Genomic DNA, 21,731 nt, shown 5'->3' on the forward strand with positions numbered 1-21,731 from the left:
CATACATACATACATACATACATTCATTTTTTTTTCATATCATTGGCAGAGTTTTCATCCATTGAACATTACTGTACTTGCAAGTGATTGCTACTCACCTGCTGGTTAAGTGTCTTTTCACAGGCTGATTTCTGGCCTATGGGAAAATACTAGGTTTGCGTTTAGCATTGATCAGAATTATTCAGGACTGCTAAAGGTATATAACTTATTTTAAAAGGAGTAGAATGTCACCTGGCCGCCTCTTCTTAGATGCAATGAATTAAGCGAACTAATTTTGGGTTTCAGTAAGAAAAAAGATTCTGAGAAATTTTCAACATCTTTTGTAAATTCTTGCCCTCCTTTTTTGTGATTTTGTTTATAAAAATCGATCTTTGAACGGATAATTTTCGTGAGAGAATTAATTGTTTGTAAAAAGTTTTTCTGAAAAAATTGCTTTTCGAAAACGGTCAAAACTTTTATTGGCGAAATTTTCAACTATTGCTGTCTTACAGAGGTGGTTGAGAGGTTCAAACAAGTTTTGGAGCGGGTTGAACGAGATAGGTACTGGGGTGGTTTCAACTATTATCATGCACCCTACTCTTGTCCTCTAAGTGCCCAAAACAGCTGTCAACAGTACACGAGTATCCGAGACTTCGATAACTGGCGATTTCAGCAGCAGCAGCAGCAGCCACGATCAGAACCTATTGAAACTCCTCGTCAGCAATGCTCAGTTTGCTGTCCATGCTCAGAATACAGAAGGATCTTTTCTAAGTTTGCACCCCTGCCTAGTCGTATTTTTTGCACTCATAAAATTTTTCCAGGCTTCAGCCCACTTTGAGATAAATTTCCCCGCCTGTCGCTAAGAGCAATTTGTCCGACGCTAGTTGATTTATATCTTGTTATCAAAGAAAAAATTAAAATGAATAGGGAAGTTAAAGTAAAAGATCCTAACAGAAAGTTGGAAACGGAATACCGGAGCTCCCCAGAACAACCGAAAGTTCCACCTCTACAGTTGGACAACCGCAAAAGTAAAGAAGCTTCTGAAGACGAAAGTTCAAAACCATCCGATGAAAGGCAACAATCGTCAGGAGGCTCATCTTCGGCAAGAAGCGATTGGTCGGAGAAACTATCAAGCAGAAAAGGATCCCCAACCTCACCTGTCAATTTCATTGACAGTAGATTAAATACTTACAATAATGCCCAAAACTTTGACTTTTTGCGTCGTTGCAGTAAACCAAACTGCACCTGTAGGTTTGGAAGTGCGCCTGAAAATGCTGATTATTTTGACGCACTTCAGCGACCTTGGAACCCCTGGAATCGGATTGTGAACGAAAGGGCGAATGATCCGATAAATGAAGATGTTGTAAAATGTAAAGGTAACGAAAAATTTGGTCCAAAATCGACGATTTCGCCTCACCCTTTTGAGTCCCTTGAGTCTGAAGCAAGTAAACAAGGAAAACAAGGGTCACGTGAACAAGTGTCACAACAGACGTCTCCCCGAAGTCCAGATTCGATAAACAGCTCCTCAAAATCATCAGTTAGTCGTCACTCGTCTACAAAACAGTCTTCAAGTAAGGCGTCACTTTATGATGAAAACAGCAACAAGAAATCTAAACCATCTAGAGATAGAAATAAATCTGTTCGATCATCTAGCAAAAGCAGCACAAAAAAGACATCAGAGGGGACAGAGGTTTCAAGTCGAAGTTTTGGCCGCTCGAGTAATGGTACCAAAACAGCTTTGGCTAGGTCCAATAGTAACACTGGCAAAATTCCAAAGCCTATGAGTGACAGTTCCAAAGCCTATACATACATACATACATACATACATACATACATACATACATACATACATACATACATACATACATACATACATACATACATACATACATACATACATACATACATACATACATACATACATACATACATACATACATACATACATACATACATACATACATACATACATACATACATACATACATACATACATACATACATACATACATACATACATACATACATACATACATACATACATACATACATACATACATACATACATACATACATACATACATACATACATACATACATACATACATACATACATACATACATACATACATACATACATACATACATACATACATACATACATACATACATACATACATACATACATACATACATACATACATACATACATACATACATACATACATACATACATACATACATACATACATACATACATACATACATACATACATACATACATACATACATACATACATACATACATACATACATACATACATACATACATACATACATACATACATACATACATACATACATACATACATACATACATACATACATACATACATACATACATACATACATACATACATACATACATACATACATACATACATACATACATACATACATACATACATACATACATACATACATACATACATACATACATACATACATACATACATAAATACATACATACATACATACATACATACATACATACATACATACATACATACATACATACATACATACATACATACATACATACATACATACATACATACATACATACATACATACATACATACATACATACATACATACATACATACATACATACATACATACATTCATTTTTTTTTTTCATATCATTGGCAGAGTTTTCATCCATTGAACATTAGAAACTAACTGTACTTGCAAGTGATTGCTACTCACCTGCTGGTTAAGTGTCTTTTCACAGGCTGATTTCTGGCCTATGGGAAAATACTAGGTTTGCGTTTAGCATTGATCAGAATTCAGGACTGCTAAAGGTATATAACTTATTTTAAAAGGAGTAGAATGTCACCTGGCCGCCTCTTCTTAGATGCAATGAATTAAGCGAACTAATTTTGGGTTTCAGTAAGAAAAAGATTCTGAGAAATTTTCAACATCTTTTGTAAATTCTTGCCCTCCTTTTTTGTGATTTTGTTTATAAAAATCGATCTTTGAACGGATAATTTTCGTGAGAGAATTAATTGTTTGTAAAAAGTTTTTCTGAAAAAATTGCTTTTCGAAAACGGTCAAAACTTTTATTGGCGAAATTTTCAACTATTGCTGTCTTACAGAGGTGGTTGAGAGGTTCAAACAAGTTTTGGAGCGGGTTGAACGAGATAGGTACTGGGGTGGTTTCAACTATTATCATGCACCCTACTCTTGTCCTCTAAGTGCCCAAAACAGCTGTCAACAGTACACGAGTATCCGAGACTTCGATAACTGGCGATTTCAGCAGCAGCAGCAGCAGCCACGATCAGAACCTATTGAAACTCCTCGTCAGCAATGCTCAGTTTGCTGTCCATGCTCAGAATACAGAAGGATCTTTTCTAAGTTTGCACCCCTGCCTAGTCGTATTTTTTGCACTCATAAAATTTTTCCAGGCTTCAGCCCACTTTGAGATAAATTTCCCCGCCTGTCGCTAAGAGCAATTTGTCCGACGCTAGTTGATTTATATCTTGTTATCAAAGAAAAAATTAAAATGAATAGGGAAGTTAAAGTAAAAGATCCTAACAGAAAGTTGGAAACGGAATACCGGAGCTCCCCAGAACAACCGAAAGTTCCACCTCTACAGTTGGACAACCGCAAAAGTAAAGAAGCTTCTGAAGACGAAAGTTCAAAACCATCCGATGAAAGGCAACAATCGTCAGGAGGCTCATCTTCGGCAAGAAGCGATTGGTCGGAGAAACTATCAAGCAGAAAAGGATCCCCAACCTCACCTGTCAATTTCATTGACAGTAGATTAAATACTTACAATAATGCCCAAAACTTTGACTTTTTGCGTCGTTGCAGTAAACCAAACTGCACCTGTAGGTTTGGAAGTGCGCCTGAAAATGCTGATTATTTTGACGCACTTCAGCGACCTTGGAACCCCTGGAATCGGATTGTGAACGAAAGGGCGAATGATCCGATAAATGAAGATGTTGTAAAATGTAAAGGTAACGAAAAATTTGGTCCAAAATCGACGATTTCGCCTCACCCTTTTGAGTCCCTTGAGTCTGAAGCAAGTAAACAAGGAAAACAAGGGTCACGTGAACAAGTGTCACAACAGACGTCTCCCCGAAGTCCAGATTCGATAAACAGCTCCTCAAAATCATCAGTTAGTCGTCACTCGTCTACAAAACAGTCTTCAAGTAAGGCGTCACTTTATGATGAAAACAGCAACAAGAAATCTAAACCATCTAGAGATAGAAATAAATCTGTTCGATCATCTAGCAAAAGCAGCACAAAAAAGACATCAGAGGGGACAGAGGTTTCAAGTCGAAGTTTTGGCCGCTCGAGTAATGGTACCAAAACAGCTTTGGCTAGGTCCAATAGTAACACTGGCAAAATTCCAAAGCCTATGAGTGACAGTTTAAGATCATCTCAGCCTTCTGTTGTTTCAAGAGCTCAAAGTCCTACTAAATCGAGCGAAGCTAGAAGTCTGAGAAGTTCAAGATCCACGAAAACAGCTCCTAAGAGCACTTCAAGTTCGCGGTCTAGCGCGTCAGGAGTCGACCCGTCCAAAAGGAGTTCCGAAGCCAGTAAAAGTACTGCATCAAGGTCTGTTCGAAGCAGTCACGCGTCGCCAACAGCTCCTCGGAGTTCTGGATCCCATATGAGTCGGTCCAGAAACAGTGGTCGCTTCATGGAATCGGCTGAGGACGATGAAGAAGCCGGTGCTCGGTCAAGCAGCCAAAGCAGCACAGGCAGTTCTCCCCGTTTGACGTCCCAGAGCCCACCTGCTGTCTCCACTCGACTGCGTTCGGCAAGTTCCGAGAGCAAAAACAGAGGAAGTTCTAATTCCAGAAGCTCAAGACAGCCAGATTCTGTTACGAGTACTTCTCAAAGACAATCTGACGCTAATAATGAAAGATCATCGTCACGAAAGAGCTCTCCGGCAGCCTCGTCAAAAAAACTGTCAAACAGTTCAAAGAAAAATCCGTCAACTATCAAGAGTTCAATTAAGAGCAGATCGGTGGTCAACTCAATGAAATCTCCTCCGTCTATGACTCCACCCACATCAGCTGATAGTGAAATAGTTGTAGCTTCTTCAAAATTTTCCAAAAGCAGCTCTCCAAAAATACCTTCTAAGAAAAGTTCCAAGAAAAGCTTATCTCTTGTCAAGAAAACGCCATCAACTGTCAGTTCCAGCAAACGAAACAACTTTGTTGAAAGACAACAACATCTTAATTTGTCTGATGATAGGGACGACGATGGTATTGCTGCTGGAAACTACCGCGAGGGAAACTTCTATGAAGAGCCCGATTTCCCAACTTCTGATAATGTTGAAGAAATGGGAGTAGCCCCACAACCCAGCCAGGTGCGTTGGGTCTTTTTGATACCCGTCTAGTGATAACTAGGCTTTACATTTTTTACAAACCGAGAGTGAGCATCTACCTGACTTCTTTGTTCTTTTTTAACAGTCGCAAAGAGATAGCCGGGGATCTTATTGTCCTTCTCTTGGTTTTTTGCAATTCAAAGAATTCAGATTGTATTGGTGCACTTTAGTTCCTCACTGTGAAATTGACTTTTCTTCACTTCAATTCAAAGATACAATTTCAAGTAATTGTGTGACACTCTAATTGAAGGTTATTTGAGAGCAGCTAATTGAAGCAGCAATAAGCTGTACAGATTCCTAATAAAAAATAACCTTTAATGAACAGAAGAAAATTCTTTTTTTTTGTTTTTTTTTTACACTATCTTTATTTTTTGATCTTCTGGAGACTGGAGCTCTACGAAACTTTTAAAGTTTTTATCTGGCAATTTGCCAGCTATGTTCAAATTACTATTTTAGTGTACTTTTCAATTGATTTCAAACAAAACCTACCTGTCATTTTGGTCTTTTTCTAACGGTTTTTTGTCTGACAGTATTTTTCTCGTCTGACCATTTGATTTTCCGTCCTCAAAAATGAGATAAAAAGGTAAAATCTTGAGGGCATTAACTTGCCGAGAAAATCTTTAAGCGCTTTACTGCTCTACAAGTTCACAATTTTCCTAATTCATGGTGTCAGGAGCCATTTTTTGGCTCCCCCAACGCACTCGAAGCCTATACCAGCCTCCCTAAGCAGCAGCTCGCTACCGATGACGTCAACGGCTCGCTAGTCGTTCGAGAGTAGTTTGCACCGCCATTAGCCGGTTATATTTAGCTACTCGCAAACGATTTTTGCAGCAATTATATTAGTCGTGCGATTTTATGTGCAAATTTTTGCTTGACCAATTTTCCGTTTGATGCTTTTGTTTTTCGTCCTCAGAAACCAAATAAGCAGGTAAAACGTAGAGGGCATTAAGTGTTTGAGCAGCTCCTTTAGGGCCTTACACCTTACTAGTTTTCGAGTTTTTTTTCATGAATTGACTTCAAATTTTTTCTAGATTCTTGTGAGTGGTTTTAGAGTGTACTGGTTATTTGACTAGGTAGTGTTTTTTGGCAAAAAGGGCTCTTCGAGTCGCTTCCAGAATTCTTCGGGCTAGGTTTTCAATTGTGGTATTTTTTATGTGATTTTTCTCTTGGCCAATTTTCCGTCTGACCCATTTGACTTTTCGTCCTCAAAAACGGGATAAACAGGTAGCGCCCAGAGGGCATTAAATTATCTTAGAGCCCTAAGCCTTGCTATACTCTAAGAATGCGAGCCATCTTCCCGCCCCCTCAGTCATCTCCCTCTGAACAATCCCCATGTCTACCCTCCTCCACCTGCCCTCCCAACCCTAAATCCCCATCGCTTGACCCACACCCCCCCACCCCTAACGCTTGACATTATTTTGTTCATTAGGGCACTGTGCTCAGCAACTTAGACTCGCCCTCAAGTGGTGACCTGACTGATGAAGATGATGACGGCGATGACAGAGCCAGCCATGGCCGGATTGACTACAGCTCAGATATGAATACATTTGACAAAAACCCAATTGTTGAATCTGCACCCGATGTTTACGAAATGGTAAGTGGAATCCGAAATGCGGACGAATATGACGACGACTACTCAGAATATACTTTTGAAGCTGACGATACAACTACTAGAAAAGCGACTACTACGAAAAAGAGACCAATTGATGGGAATCCTAATCATGCAGCTTCTAAGAGCGATACGAGAAGTACGAAGAAAGTGAGGTTTGACAACAACATTCAAACTAGCACCTTTGCAAACGGGGTTAATGCCGATGATGATCAAGAACGAGCTATTGGTACCTCCACTTGAAAAATTGCGGGGAAAAGGAGAGTACATAACTTGTATTTGATGACTGATTATTGGGGAACATCACAGCCCATGATCGGTGTGATGAAATTTGAAACAAAAGACCTTAAAACTTTTTAAATGAATAAAATAGGGTAACTATCTCCCCTCCCCACGAAATTATAGCCCCCAAATCATGTTAAATATATTATAGCGGGGGGGGGGATTATAGTATATTTAAGATCATTTGGGGGGCTAGTTAATAGAAAGAAAGAACGAATGCTATTCACATTTAGTTTGTACAGAATGAACCATTAAAATGATCTTTCAACAATTTTTCCGGAAAGGAATTTTTCAAAAACGTTTTTAAAGGTAGAAATGATATGAAAGTTTCTGTTTTGAACCGAGAGCTCCCTTCGATGGACTGAACTCAAGAGTATATGATCTTTGAGTTAATCAGTTTTTAAAACTGCACCTTTTTCTCTAAAATTTTTTGAAGTCTATCTTGCAAGGTTCTTGCAAGATAGGCGTCCGGATCTTGCATCTTGCAAGATAATCATCTTTTGCAAGAATCTTGCAAGATCTTGCAAGATAAGCGTCATTTGCAAGAATCTTGTAACATCTTGCAAGATAATCGTCATTTGCAAGAATCTTGCAAGATCTTGCAAGACAAGCGTCATTTGCAAGAATCTTGCAAGATATTGCAAGATAAGCGTCATTTGCAACAATCTTGCAAGATCTTGCAAGATAAGCGTCATTTGCAAGAATCTTGCAAGATCTTGCAAGATAAGCGTCATTTGCAAGAATGTTGCAAGATCTTGCAAGATAAGCGTCATTTGCAAGAATCTTGCAAGATAAGCGTCATTTCTCAAGAATCTCTCAAGATGTTGCAAGATAATCGTCATTTGCAAGAATCTTGCAAGATAAGCGTCATTTCGGAAGAATCTCTCAAGATCTTGCAAGATAATCGTCATTTGCAAGAATCTTGTAACATCTTGCAAGATAATCGTCATTTGCAAGAATCTTGCAAGATATTGCAAGATAAGCGTCATTTGCAACAATCTTGCCAGATCTTGCAAGATAAGCGTCATTTTCAAGAATCTTGCAAGATCTTGCAAGATAAGCGTCATTTGCAAGAATGTTGCAAGATATTGCAAGATAAGCGTCATTTGCAACAATCTCTCAAGATCTTGCAAGATAATCGTCATTTGCAAGAATCTTGTAATATCTTGCAAGATAATCATCTTTTGCAAGAATCTTGCAAGATCTTGCAAGATAAGCGTCATTTGCAAAAATCTTGTAACATCTTGCAAGATAATCGTCATTTGCAAGAATCTTGCAAAATATTGCAAGATAAGCGTCATTTGCAACAATCTTGCAAGATCTTGCAAGATAAGCGTCATTTGCAAGAATCTTGCAAGATCTTGCAAGATAAGCGTCATTTGCAAGAATGTTGCAAGATATTGCAAGATAAGCGTCATTTGCAACAATCTCTCAAGATCTTGCAAGATAATCGTCATTTGCAAGAATCTTGCAAGATAAGCGTCATTTCGGAAGAATCTCTCAAGATCTTGCAAGATAATCGTCATTTGCAAGAATCTTGCAAGATAAGCGTCATTTCTCAAGAATCTCTCAAGATCTTGCAAGATAATCGTCATTTGCAAGAATCTTGCAAGATAAGCGTCATTTCGGAAGAATCTCTCAAGATCTTGCAAGATAATCGTCATTTGCAAGAATCTTGCAAGATAAGCGTCATTTTGCAAGAATGTTGCAAGATCTTGCAAGATAAGCGTCGGAGTTCGTCTAGGGAAGAAATTAAAACAGCTTGACAATCTGGGGCTTTCTTCAAAATAACTCATGATCAGAGGTATAGAGACAAGGATCAGTCATAATTAAAAGATACCTCCAAATCATGATCAAGTGATAGGCAGGCTTTGATAAGAGTCCTCCTCCTGTATGACCGAGCAGTTATTTAGTCCTTGAGTGCTTTTGAGCGTTTTCAAAGCCTGAAATCAAAGAAAACTTTTCCTAAAAATTTTGCTAGAAAAGGGGCATTTCTTCCCTCAAATTTTCACCGATCTTTTTAATAGCCGCAGAGCGATAGCTGGGGCTATTATTGGCCTTCTCTTGTTTTTTTACGACTCGAAGAGGAGTATTGGTTTCTCTCGTTTTTTTACAGGAAGTAGATTTGTTCACGCGGAATTTTGACCTAAAAGCAAAAGTGAGAAAGGCTGTCTTGGTGAACAGATTTTCGCTAAGCGAGAGAAGTTTTTTGATCTTGCGCTGCGTTTAGGGGATGACTTTTTGACTTTGAAAAGTAGTTTTTGACTGAATTGCACATATGGATAACAGTTTTTAGCCGTTTCTTCGTCTAAGTAGCCAATTTTTTTGCTTTTATTTTAGTTCTTTGTATAAATAAACTTTATTTGATACTATATTGAAATGTTAACATCGGAAATTGATGACACAGTGTTTTGCAGAGCCTGAAAATGCGTTTCAAATTGAAAATTGGCACACAATTCTTGATTTTTTTAGTTAATTTTTTGGCGTTTTTTCTTTTAATCAGTTAATATGGCAATTTCTTTTGATAATTTCTATACTCAACGCCTCTTTCTACCTCGATGTAGTTTTGTTCCATAAAATTGTACATATGCTAATCCGATTTTGGTAGTTTTTTCCAATTTTCGGCAGTTTTTCGTTTGTATTTTGGTTGTAATTGATAGAAAAAGTTTTTTTGTGACACATGCGGGACTTTAATTTCGTTTCAATAAAATTCAATCATATTTTGGCGTTAACTTTTAAGAAAACAGTTAAAATTTTTCATAATGCAGTCTTAACTTATTTGACCATTTTTTTGCAAAATGTTTCAATGTTTCTTATTTATGAATTCTGCTTTTTCCTATTTTTTGATCTCTTCGGGAGGATAGATCTTTGTATCGGATGACTAGTTATCTTTTCTCTGTCTTGAATAGTGAACAACGAAATGTATTCGTTTTTCTTGAATTTTTTAGATTGATTTTTAACTTTCAAAAATCAAGAAAATCTTCTTGTTACGGATTTCCTTACATTTGGTCCATAATCTTCACATTCTAGTTAGTATCCTTCTCGCTTTGTCCTGGCACCTAAATTTATTTTCGGTATATTGAGTTTTCAGTTATAAATTTTAAACAATTTCAGCTCTTTCTTAGATTTTGGCCATTTCTTTGGTGTGCAATTGATTTCATTCAACAAAAGGCAGTACTGAGAGTTTGACAGCAAGCTTCTTCCAAAATATGACTTTTCACTGCAGCTTTCTGCCGGCTTTGGTATTAATTGAAACAAGTTTTTGCCTTTGAATATTCTTCTGCTGCTTATGTCTATTCTATGATCAGTTTTATTTTTGATTTAGTATGAAATCATGTTGTCTAGCTTATGTACAAAAAGGAACAGTATGTGTGTTGTTTTTTGTCTTAATCACAGTGATTAGGAGCGTAATTATAGGTGTTATCTGGTTCTTAAATTTGAGTTTTTTTGTTGTAAAGATTTAACTTAATTTCTAAGATTATTATCTGCCGTTTGCTTTCGCGATCTTTTTCAGATTAGAATCATGAAATGTTTGAAGGCTATTGATAAACTTGCCAGCTTTTTCATACTATCAGGTTTTTGACCACCTTAATTATTTTGGATTTTCTAACGTTACCAAACGTTTTCAATAATATAAAATGTTGCTGCATTTTGTTTCTCTTGTTGACAGTGGTTTAATTTTCACCAATTTTTAGAGCAGACCTGGAGAGGTAGTCAGTTAATGGTTTAATACAAAAGGTAGTGGCTTCCACTGGCTGCAAATACGGTTTTGTTAGCGAAGTTTTGACGCTTCGAATCGCTTCCTGAATTCTTCCGGCTATGTTTTTTTATTTCGTCGTCATAATTTTTGTTACGACCATATGACGTCACAGCCACTTTTTGAAAATTCGATCATGCAATTTCAACTGAATTGCATGTGTGACGTCATTTTTCGTTCTTAGTGGAGCGAGTTTTTTGTTCATGCGCGGGATTAATTTTTTTGGTCACACTTGACTTACCTCACTCTGAAAAATGACTTCCTCACTCTGAAAAATGACTTCCTCACTTTGAAATTGACTTTTATTTAGTTTAATTCAGAGAGATAAGGTCAAATGAGTATGTGTCACTCTAAATGAAGGTTATTTGAGATCAGCTAATAGAGGCAGCAATAGCTTATACAGATTTTTAATCAAAATATAACAGATCAGCCCTCAATGAAAAGACGAATTTTTTTGGTCTGTCTTTTTTACTGTTTTTTTAGACTGCCGATCTACGAATCTATTGCGGCTATTTTCTGGCAATCTGCCAGCTATGTTTAGTTTTTGGAAAATATTTTTTAAGTGATCGTATCAAGTGGGGGTCTTATGACGTCACAGATCATGAGGATACGTTGGGAATCGAACCAAGTCCTAGCAACATGCAATCAATGATGTCGGAATCCATTAATGGTTTGAGCAGCCAACTCGAAAGTGCTGATAGCGAACCACATGGTTATGAAAGTGTTCCGGATGATACGACGTTAACTGGAACCTTTTACAGTTCCTTCCAAATGTCAATTCCACAGCGCACTGGGAGCCATGGCGACGTTCAAGATAGCAGAAATGGTGTAGATGATGGATATGATGAGCCAGGAAGTCGAACTATGGAATCAGGTCAAGGTGTTACCGAACCCCAATCAAGAACATTTAGATACCCAACTGCTTCGACCTCGTCAAGTAACCATAGTAACGACAATCGTTCGATGAACATCATTACTAGCTAGAAATTCTGACAAATTTTTGTTTGCTTAATTAAATCTAGACATTTTAATATATGGGGTGAAATGGTAGAAATATGTTGCATCTATTCTGTTTTGCCCCCCCCCCCCCGCTTCAGCTTAGTGGGCTTATATCTTTTACGCCCCCCCCCCCCCCCCCCGGTTCAGGTGCTATTTTTTTCATTGTAACGTGCTATACAACAACATATAATTTGTAACGGGGGGGGGGGGGGGGGGGCGTAAAAAACACTGAGGGGGGGGGGGGGGCAAACCGAATAGATCCGAAATGTGAACCAAGCGTTCCAGGCGAAAATTGGCCATCATCTGGCATTGCAGACAAAAATTGACGATGAATCAACTTGGACGAATTAATGCAAAACAAAGTGCGATCAAGTGTCTGCTCTTCAGGACTATGTAAAATTTTGCGACTTTGACTGGACACCACCACCGATGAGAAACTATGCGGCTGTGATCAGACAGAATTAGGTGTGGTGGTAGAATATGTACTTTGTCAACCCTATAGAAAAGGGAGCAGATGCTCAGACGATTGAAAAAAGCGCCACAAAGAACTCGGCCCAGACCATATACTTAATGTACGGGAGTTTACTCTCCCCGGGTTGACCAAACTTACTTACCATAAAACGGACCATATATGGTCCATAAAAGTCCATACAAATTTCCGTTTTATGATCTTGCTATGGTAATCAAGTTTCCATATATGACTCGTTTTATGGTTAGTAAAATTCCATATATGGTCCGTTTTATGGTTAAAAAGTTTCCATATATGACTCGTTTTATGGTTTGTAAAATTCCATATATGGTCCGTTTTATGGTTAAAAAGTTTCCATATATGACTCGTTTTATGGTTAGTAAAATTCCATATATGGTCCGTTTTATGGTTAAAAAGTTTCCATATATGACTCGTTTTATGGTTAGTAAAATTCCATATATGGTCCGTTTTATGGTTAAAAAGTTTCCATATATGACTCGTTTTATGGTTAGTAAAATTCCATATATGGTCCGTTTTATGGTTAAAAAGTTTCCATATATGACTCGTTTTATGGTTAGTAAAATTCCATATATGGTCCGTTTTATGGTTAAAAAGTTTCCATATATGACTCGTTTTATGGTTAGTAAAATTCCATATATGGTCCGTTTTATGGTTAAAAAGTTTCCATATATGACTCGTTTTATGGTTAGTAAAATTCCATATATGGTCCGTTTTATGGTTAAAAAGTTTCCATATATGACTCGTTTTATGGTTAGTAAAATTCCATATATGGTCCGTTTTATGGTTAAAAAGTTTCCATATATGACTCGTTTTATGGTTTGTAAAATTCCATATATGGTCCGTTTTATGTTTAATAAGTTTCCATATATGGTCCGTTTAATGTTTTGTAAGTCTGTTGAAAAGACAAAAATTAAATATAGCTAACTTCTGTCGGAAAAAATCTCAAAGTCATTTTGATAGCGTTTTATGATAAGTACGGTACCATAAAATTAAAGTACAGAATTTTGAAATTTTAAGCACAAAAACGTTGTTTTAGAACCATTGGGCTTTTTCTCAGCCAAACTCAAAAATTTTATGGTCGTTGTATGTTTAGTAAGTTTCCATAAAATCCATATATGGCGTTTTATGATTAGTAAGTTTCGTCGATGAGTGGCATTCTATCATCTCACCCCGAGTGGAAATATTTTAATTGTAGTGATACCCGATGGTAATTATGAGCCTATTAAAAGAATATCGTTAATTAAGATAATACAAAAGTATTTGAGGGCTTGGTCAAACCTTAATAAGATTGTGCATTATGCTTATTTTAAGAACTTGCAGGAATTTTTTAAAATTCTTTTTGACTGGGCAAGAACTTCGAAAAGGTTCCCGGTAACTATTAATTATGTGATATCTTGAAATTTTATACTGATCAGAAATTAACAGTATCTCCGTACTTGTCTTACAATTTCGGAGCTGATTTCGACCAGTAATGATGGCAAATAAAGTGAAACGATCCAATGATTCAACCACTTTTGGTGCAACAGGCGTCCAAGCAAGTCAAACAGAAGCAACTCCGATATTCAGTTCTGAAGACGATAACGGCGGGGATTCCACTTACGAATTGAATGGCATTGAAAGTCCGCCTCAAAGGCCAGCAACTCGCGAATTGAGCACCAACAAATTTGAAGTTGATCGCCAAAAAATGCGAGCGGAGTCGACCCCTAATTCAGCATTTGGTACTGTTCCTTTTTCCTGCTGTAAAAAATTGGGTTTTCATAAGACTGCGTGAACGGAAGAATGCTGGTTTTTGAATTGATTAATAGCCGCCGTCACCCCCTCAACGGCTATTATTTAAGCCTTTCCTTTTTTTACGAGTCGAAGAGGAGTATTGGTTTTCTATCGTTTTTTTTTACAATTCAATGCTTGTAAACACAGCTTCTGCTGTATCCAGTCAACAACAACATCCGAGAACAAGTCGGCCGAAAGGGAGAGTTGAAAACAGGGATTCTCTTCCTAAATCGGCTATAAAAAGTGCAATATATCTAATTGCTTTCGAACGAAATCTGAACTGTTAATTGCAGCCATGTATTTTTTTCTAATAGCTGCGAATCTATAAGTTGAGCGAAGCTATATTGCTCTAAGTTTTTTCAACGACTTGAAGAGGAGTATTGATTTTCCTGAGTTTCTTTTACCGGAAGTACTATTTGTTCAAACGGCGTTTTGCCTTAAAATCAAAATAAGAGTAAAATCGCTATATGAACTAATTTTTTCTGAGGGAGACAATTTGTCTGATCATGCGCTGCTATCAGTGAACGACTTTTTGACTTTGAAAAGTGTTTTTGAGAGAATGGACTACAAAGAAGTCAGTTTTGAGGTGGTTTCTCGATAATTTGTACCAATTCTTTTGCTCGTAATCTGGTTTTTGTTGAATTAAGTTTTGATTGATGCTGCATTAATATGTAATCCTCTGAAATTGATTCACCAATGTTTTCGATACCATAATAATGCACTTCAAGAGCAAAATTGGCACATAATTCTCAATTTTAATCAATGTTCAGAGTTTCTTCAATAATTTCGTCATTTTTGAATCTCTGAGCAGACTATTCTATTGAATCAATGTATATGGCGGCGTCTTTTTTAGTAATTTATAATTTTTTGCCAGTTTGGACGTGAGAAATTTTTTTAGATAAAGCTGTACACATAATAATTCGATTTTGGCTGTTTTTCTAAGTTTTTAAAGTTTTTAATTGTAATTTAGATTTAGTCACCACAAAAGTATATGCAACTTCAGTGGCTCAAGATTTGTGTTAGTGTTAATTGATTTGTTTTTCGTGATAGGTCTGTGACATTCAGTGCAAAATCATCTCTCTCATAAATGAAATTCAAACAATTTTTTGATATTTTCTCAATTGATTTAATGTTTCGAATCTTTGAACTGTTTTTCTACTTTGTCCATTGACAAAAGAACAGATATGTAATTTTTTGAGGCTCGAATCCTAAATAAAGAAACTTTCTTGTTATTTTATTTTTTTTCTATTTATTATTTACTTATTTTTTGATTACTATTTCTTATTTTGTTTTTTAAGCTTCAAAGTTAAAAATTTTTTTGTTCATATTTTTTACAATTTTTGTGCTTTTCACACTTTAATATGTATCATTCTAGTTTTCTCCTGTGACCTATAGGTTTTTTTTATTTCGGCTCTGTATTCATTAATTCTTCGAAAAATTTAATGATTTTAGTCTTTTTTTCATCTTTTTTGTCTGCAATCGATTTCTTTTGATGTAATGCGGAACTAATTACTTTGATGTTTGTAATTGCATCAAGTGTTTTGTTAAGTATAATTGTATTATAGAAAAAATTGTTTGATTTTTTCTAATTTTTTTCAGATCAAATGGTTTTTGTGGACTGATTTCATTATGACTTACTTGCTTAATTGCTCTCAAACGATGTTTATAGCAATTATATTAGTTCTGTTGGTCTTTTTTATACGGTTTTTCGCTTGACCGATTTTTTATCTGACCCATTTGACTTTTCGTACCTAAAATGGGGTAAACAGATAGCGCCCAGCGGGCATTAAGTTTCAATAGAGGCCCTTAGCGGAGTTTAGTATTCCATCAAGTGCTTAGTGCGTTGACGCTATCGAGAAGGTCGTAGTTTAAGGTTAAAAGGTCTTTTTTGAGCCCAAAATATTGCAATTTTTCGTCTTTTTTCGTCAATTTTCGAAATTTGTTGGACCTTTCTAAAATTGATTCTGGTTAAAATTTGATTTTTGCCTTTTGCAAAAATGAATACTTTTTATGACCGTTTAACAAGCTGTATGTTTTTGAAATCCAAACAAAAACACGCAAATTTATACTAATTTACACATTTTTTCAAGTTTTATTTAAAATATTTGTCATTTTTTGCTTTTTTCAGCCCTAGGTGTCAAGAAACCCCATCTATTGGATTATTGCATAGAATTGGTGGTAATGGCATTGTTTTCAGCTTTTTGACATCACAAATTTTAGCATTTTTTTTACAAAACTTGCAAATTTTTCAAACTTTGTGACGTTTGTCATTTTTTGAATTTTTTGCGACCCAGGGGCCAGTTTTTTAGATAATTGCATAGCTTCTAGATGTAATGGATTGTTTTTCAAGATTCTATTGTCAAGAAAATAAGCAAATTTTTTGAAGAGTATTTGCAATTTTTAAAATTGTTTGTCATTTATTAGGTTTCTCCGGCCTCAAGAGCCAAGCAATCTCCTCTAGGGTTTGATAATAGCACCGTATAGTTTCTAGATCTAATGGAATGGTTTTCAAGAATTTAATATCACGCATATAAGCAATTATTTTCAAAGATAATTTTATTAAAAATATCTTCTTGTCTTTTGAAAAGTTTTGAGCCTATTATTTTTTCCGACACCAGGGGCCCAGGGACCTCTTCCGAGGCTCGATAGTAAGCGGCTGTATAGTTTTTAGACATAGTTGAATGGTTATCAATATTTTAATGGCTCCAGTTTAAGCAATTTTCTGATAAAATAAAATATTCGAAAGGTTGTGATCATGTTCCAAATTTATGGATCTCCATGAGCCAGTCACACTTTTTAAGGTTTGAAATAGGAAGACTGAATAAGTGTCCACTCTTGAGACAATGAAACGGTTCTGAAGACTTTATTTTCACGAATTTATGCAAGATTTTGTTAAAATTAGCAATTGCTTTAAAAGTTTATGAATATTTTTGTCCTTTTCTGTGTTTAACGATCATTACTGGCCAGCGACAACACAAAAGAAAAGGTTTCAACTGTATTTTTGCTGCGAATCGTGAAAACGTTTTTGAATTTTTCACTTTCAGTTTTCCATAGGGTTCAATTACAAACATAGCCAGAAAACTAGAAGTTGCAGAGTTGAATCTCATCATGGAAAACATTTCTAGCTCTCTCTCTCTCTCTCTCTCTCTCTCTCTCGCTTTCCGTTGGTTAGGGTTTCTTTCCATCTCTTTCTCGATTACGTTTTATCTCTTGCAATTTTGCTCTGTCTCTCTCTCTTTCTTTAACTGTTTTGTTGATGACGTCCTTCAGCTGCTGTTATGTGGCGTGATGTCATCATCTATTACCCTAACCTCGCGCACCTTCAATTAAGCTACAGCTAGCCTCACTAAATCGTTGCTAGCTACTGACGAAGCCAAGCTCTCGTGGGTCCTTTGAAAGCAATTCGCCCGAAGTTAGTCGGTTATGTTTTTAGTTTTCTGTTTTCTTAATAGGTACCAGATAATTCAATCAGTAATTTTCTTAGCACAGACGACTCTTTAAATCGTTTCCGCAATTCTTCCGGTTCTGTGTTTTTTTATTCACTTCACATTTTGATCACCTTTTTTCACATAAATCAGAATTTTCACGCTTGACTTCTGACATCCTTCATCCAATGTTTCAACTGAATGGATTGAAAATTTTTTCACGCATTGAATTGCGCAATGTAGTGACTACAGTCAAAGTCAAAACAGCAAAATAAAAAATCAAAAGAAGCAGGACAAGCATATAAAGCCTGGTCATTGACACTTGGAAAAATTCTGTCAATTTCTATCTCTTATTTCTTCTGTTTCAAAACCAATGTGCGTCAAGCGGGTAAGCGGCGGCTATTTTCCGGCAATTTTCCGGCTGTGTTTTTTGTTTGTATAGCCTAAAGAACGAACACTGATTAGAAACTAGACATAATCAATTGAAACAAAAGCACGGTGATGTAAATGTTAGAAAATCACTATCGCATTCAAAATTTAAGTAACATAACAAAAACAATTGAATGAACTTAGAAATGAAAAATTCAACACAAAAATCATCAACACAACATTTTTTAAAAAAAAACAGTTAAAGGCCGTCTTGATGTACAAGTCCGGGACTGTTTTTTTTCTGTTCACGTCATCAAGTTATTCTTGCAGACATAAAGAATACGATATACTAAAAAGATTAAAAACGAATAATGTTCATACCATTAATCTTAAACTTCATAACGAATATTAATTACTTGGAACATTGACGAATAATAAGCTAGAATAATAAATAATTATCGCAGAAGAGATTATTTACCAACAAAATGGAGAAGTCGTTCACGAAGAGTTGCATAATCTACAGATAGATGTACGAAATAGTGAGAACAAAACCGATTTGTTTTTTGTCAAAATGAATAGGTAATTCAGTTTAATTGGTGAACAGCCAAAACAGTCTCAAACAAGAGAGCCCCCAACAAATCAGTCCCGAATAGCAAATTTTTCCCAGATAAAACAGTCACTGACAAAAAGTCCAAAGAAAACATTCAAAGTAGTCCCCACACAAAGTAGTCCCAGACAAAAGAGTCCCAACTAAACATAGAGTTAAACAAATACACACCAATTAACACAAAAATTTTCAAATCGTTCGTATGATTGTAAGCTGATTACAACTTAGTTTTTCCCAATTATGTATTTGGAACCCAAAGATTGGTTTAATCTAAACTCATATCAAACAAAAACAATGCATTCGGAATCCTAACAGATAGATTATGTTTGTTAATCTTTAGTAGAATATTTTTTACAATTATGTCGAGATTTATTCGGGACTTTTTTTTCAAGGACTCTGTCTGGGAGTATTGTGCCAACTGGGACCATTTTGTCTGGTACTGTTTTGTCTGGAAATTGTCTGGAATAAGGTTGTATTTTCGACAAAAAAAGTTTTTTATGCCAATTTAATTAATGCTGCAAAAAAGAATAATTTTCGTTCTGTTGGCTGAGCTATGACAGCCAAGTAATGCTTTTAACTTAGGCCTTGGGAAACTTTGCGGCTTAAATTTTTGTATAAAATACCATGTCTTAATTCCGTGGGCCATTTGTTCGCAATCTGCATTAATTCCTCTTAGAAACAAAAGTTGTTGTCGATGTGTGAACGTAAATACCTTTTTAGGTTTTTTTGTATACAATCGATTTCGAAATCTGTTCCTCACATTGCTTTTGATGGAAAAATTTATAAATTTCATCAACTAATATAATTTCTGTTTTCTATTAGAAAAGTTCTAAATTCTACTGAAAAACATTTTTTGTCTTTTAGATGAATAATTTTTTTTAAATACATCAAATAGCATAATTTTTATTTTGATGAAAAAATTTATAAATTGTAAAAAATACCATGAATACTCTCTTTGACTAATAAATCAGTGAATCATATCAAATTACAAAAATTCTGTTTTCGATGAATAATTTCATAGATTACATGAAATGGCATAATTCGTTTCTGATGAATTAATTCCTAAGTTGCATCAAATAACATCAGTCCTGTTTTCGATGAATAAGTTTCTTAATTATATCAATTAACATAAATTCTGCTTTCGATGAAAAAAAATCAAGTATTATATCAAATAACATATATACTGTTTTCGATGAATAACTTCGTTTATTACATCAAATAACATAAATTCTGATTTCGATTAATAGATTAATAAATTATATAAATCACCGTAATATCTGTCTGTTTTCAATTAAAAAATTCATAAATGACATCAGATAACAGAAACTCCGTTTTGTATTCATAAAATACTAAATTCTACTGAATTACATATTTTCTGTTTTAGATGAACAAATTCATAAAATTACATCAGATAGCATAATTTCTGTTTTTGATGAATAATTTACGTTGACAGTGAGCTAATGTTTAATTAATAAAAAATAGGCAGTTTGTGTTTTTGCTGCAATTATTTTGTATACACTTTTATAAAGGTGAAAAATGAGCTGTATATGTTTGCACTCTACAGGGGAAAAGGAAACGTATTTAGATCAAAGTGGCTTGACCGGTCTCTCGATAACTTCCCTTGGTTCATCATTGAGTAGTACTTTTGGAGATGGAAAATCTCAAACTAGCTCTTCAAATCGGAGCGTTGCAATGATGTCTCCAACCTCTCCCCCGGGACAATCGACCCCATCTATAAGTACGAATGGATCCGAGTTAACGGTGTCGCCCTCGGCCTCGTCTGAATTTTCAACCAATGAGGGCGAAGATAGATTGAAAGAGGGCAGTTCTTCGGGATCGAAATCGAAAAATTCAAACCCGATGCCAAACCGAACCTCGAAGTCAACTTCGTCAAGTTGGAGGCGACTGTTTAGACGCAGCTCTAAACCTAAGAAGTCCTAGAAAAGTGTGATACTTGAAAATGAGTACTGTTCAATTGCTCTCAAATGAAGTTTGTAGCCCGGTGATCTTTTTATGCGATTTTTCGCTTGACCGGTTTTTCGTCTGACCCATTTGACTTTTTGTCCTCAAAAACGGGATGAACAGGTAGCGCCCAGCGGGCATTAAGTTCTCTTAGAGCCTTCCGGTTTACTGGACTCTAAGTATGCAATTTGCTGAAATTCATAAACCTTGGGAGACATTAGTTCATGGTGTAAAGGGCGGTTCTTAAGAGTTTGAACCCCCATTCTTCAACTTTTTCCCCACATCAACCACTTCTTCACCCCCCCCCCAACCCACCCTCCGTGAGCTCGCCCCAAGCCCCTTGAATTAAGCTAAAGCTAGCCAACTGTAGCTAGGTATCTAGCTACTGCGGAAGCTAACCGCTCCCCAGTCGTTTGAGAGCAATTAGCCTGACATTAGTCGGATATGTTTGTGTACTTTTATGCGAACATAAATTGATGCTTTGATGAATTGAGTTTTATTTTGGTCAGGTGTAATCCCTCATAAGTCCCCCCCCCCCCCCATTGTTGCATATTGCAGCCCCACTCATTCACCATTGTACCCCTTTGAACAAATTACCCCCCAATCCTACATCACTTTACCCTCTGAAAATTTACACTGCTAGCATTGAAAAGAAGCAGGCGTCTCTTGAGAAAATTTGAAAACATTTAAAAAGTGGTCGCATATTCATTTACATGGAATTATTTTTCATCGGAATTATTTGAACAACGTTGAAACATTTGCGGTAATAACAGTGACAAAACTGCGCGTTATTATGCTGCAAACAAACCTAAATATAAAGTCAAACGCGCCATAAAAATTTATCTGAATTATGTAAGCAAGAAACTGAAGAAATTCAGGATTATTACAGGGCAAAAACGTCATTTTTGAATTTTACTCAATTCAATTTTTGCTCAATATAACACTATCATGTAAATAATAAGGCCATTAAGATTTTGAGACAAAATTGACTGGCCGAATAGAAAGTTATTCGAAAAAATCATCTTAGCGTCAAGAATTTATTTGCAAAATTTGTCAATTTGCAAAAAATATTTTAAGC

At 35.9% G+C, this 21,731-nt stretch overlaps 1 protein-coding gene across 1 annotated transcript; it reads left to right on the plus strand.

Moving 5' to 3' along the window:
• Positions 1 to 491: 491 nt before the first annotated feature.
• Positions 492 to 20,686, plus strand: LOC142357891 (uncharacterized; the record flags this gene model as incomplete). Its single annotated transcript, XM_075409386.1, has 8 exons — positions 492 to 750; positions 934 to 1,769; positions 3,138 to 3,396; positions 3,580 to 5,365; positions 6,813 to 7,221; positions 11,630 to 11,968; positions 14,008 to 14,238; positions 20,277 to 20,686. Coding segments are annotated over 8 exons (4,475 nt in total), but the record flags the coding sequence as incomplete, so codon positions are not given.
• Positions 20,687 to 21,731: the final 1,045 nt, after the last annotated feature.

The sequence above is a fragment of the Convolutriloba macropyga genome, unplaced genomic scaffold (assembly GCF_964194025.1).
Source record: "Convolutriloba macropyga unplaced genomic scaffold, txConMacr16.3 SCAFFOLD_926, whole genome shotgun sequence".
NCBI classification, from domain to species: Eukaryota; Metazoa; Xenacoelomorpha; order Acoela; family Convolutidae; genus Convolutriloba; species Convolutriloba macropyga.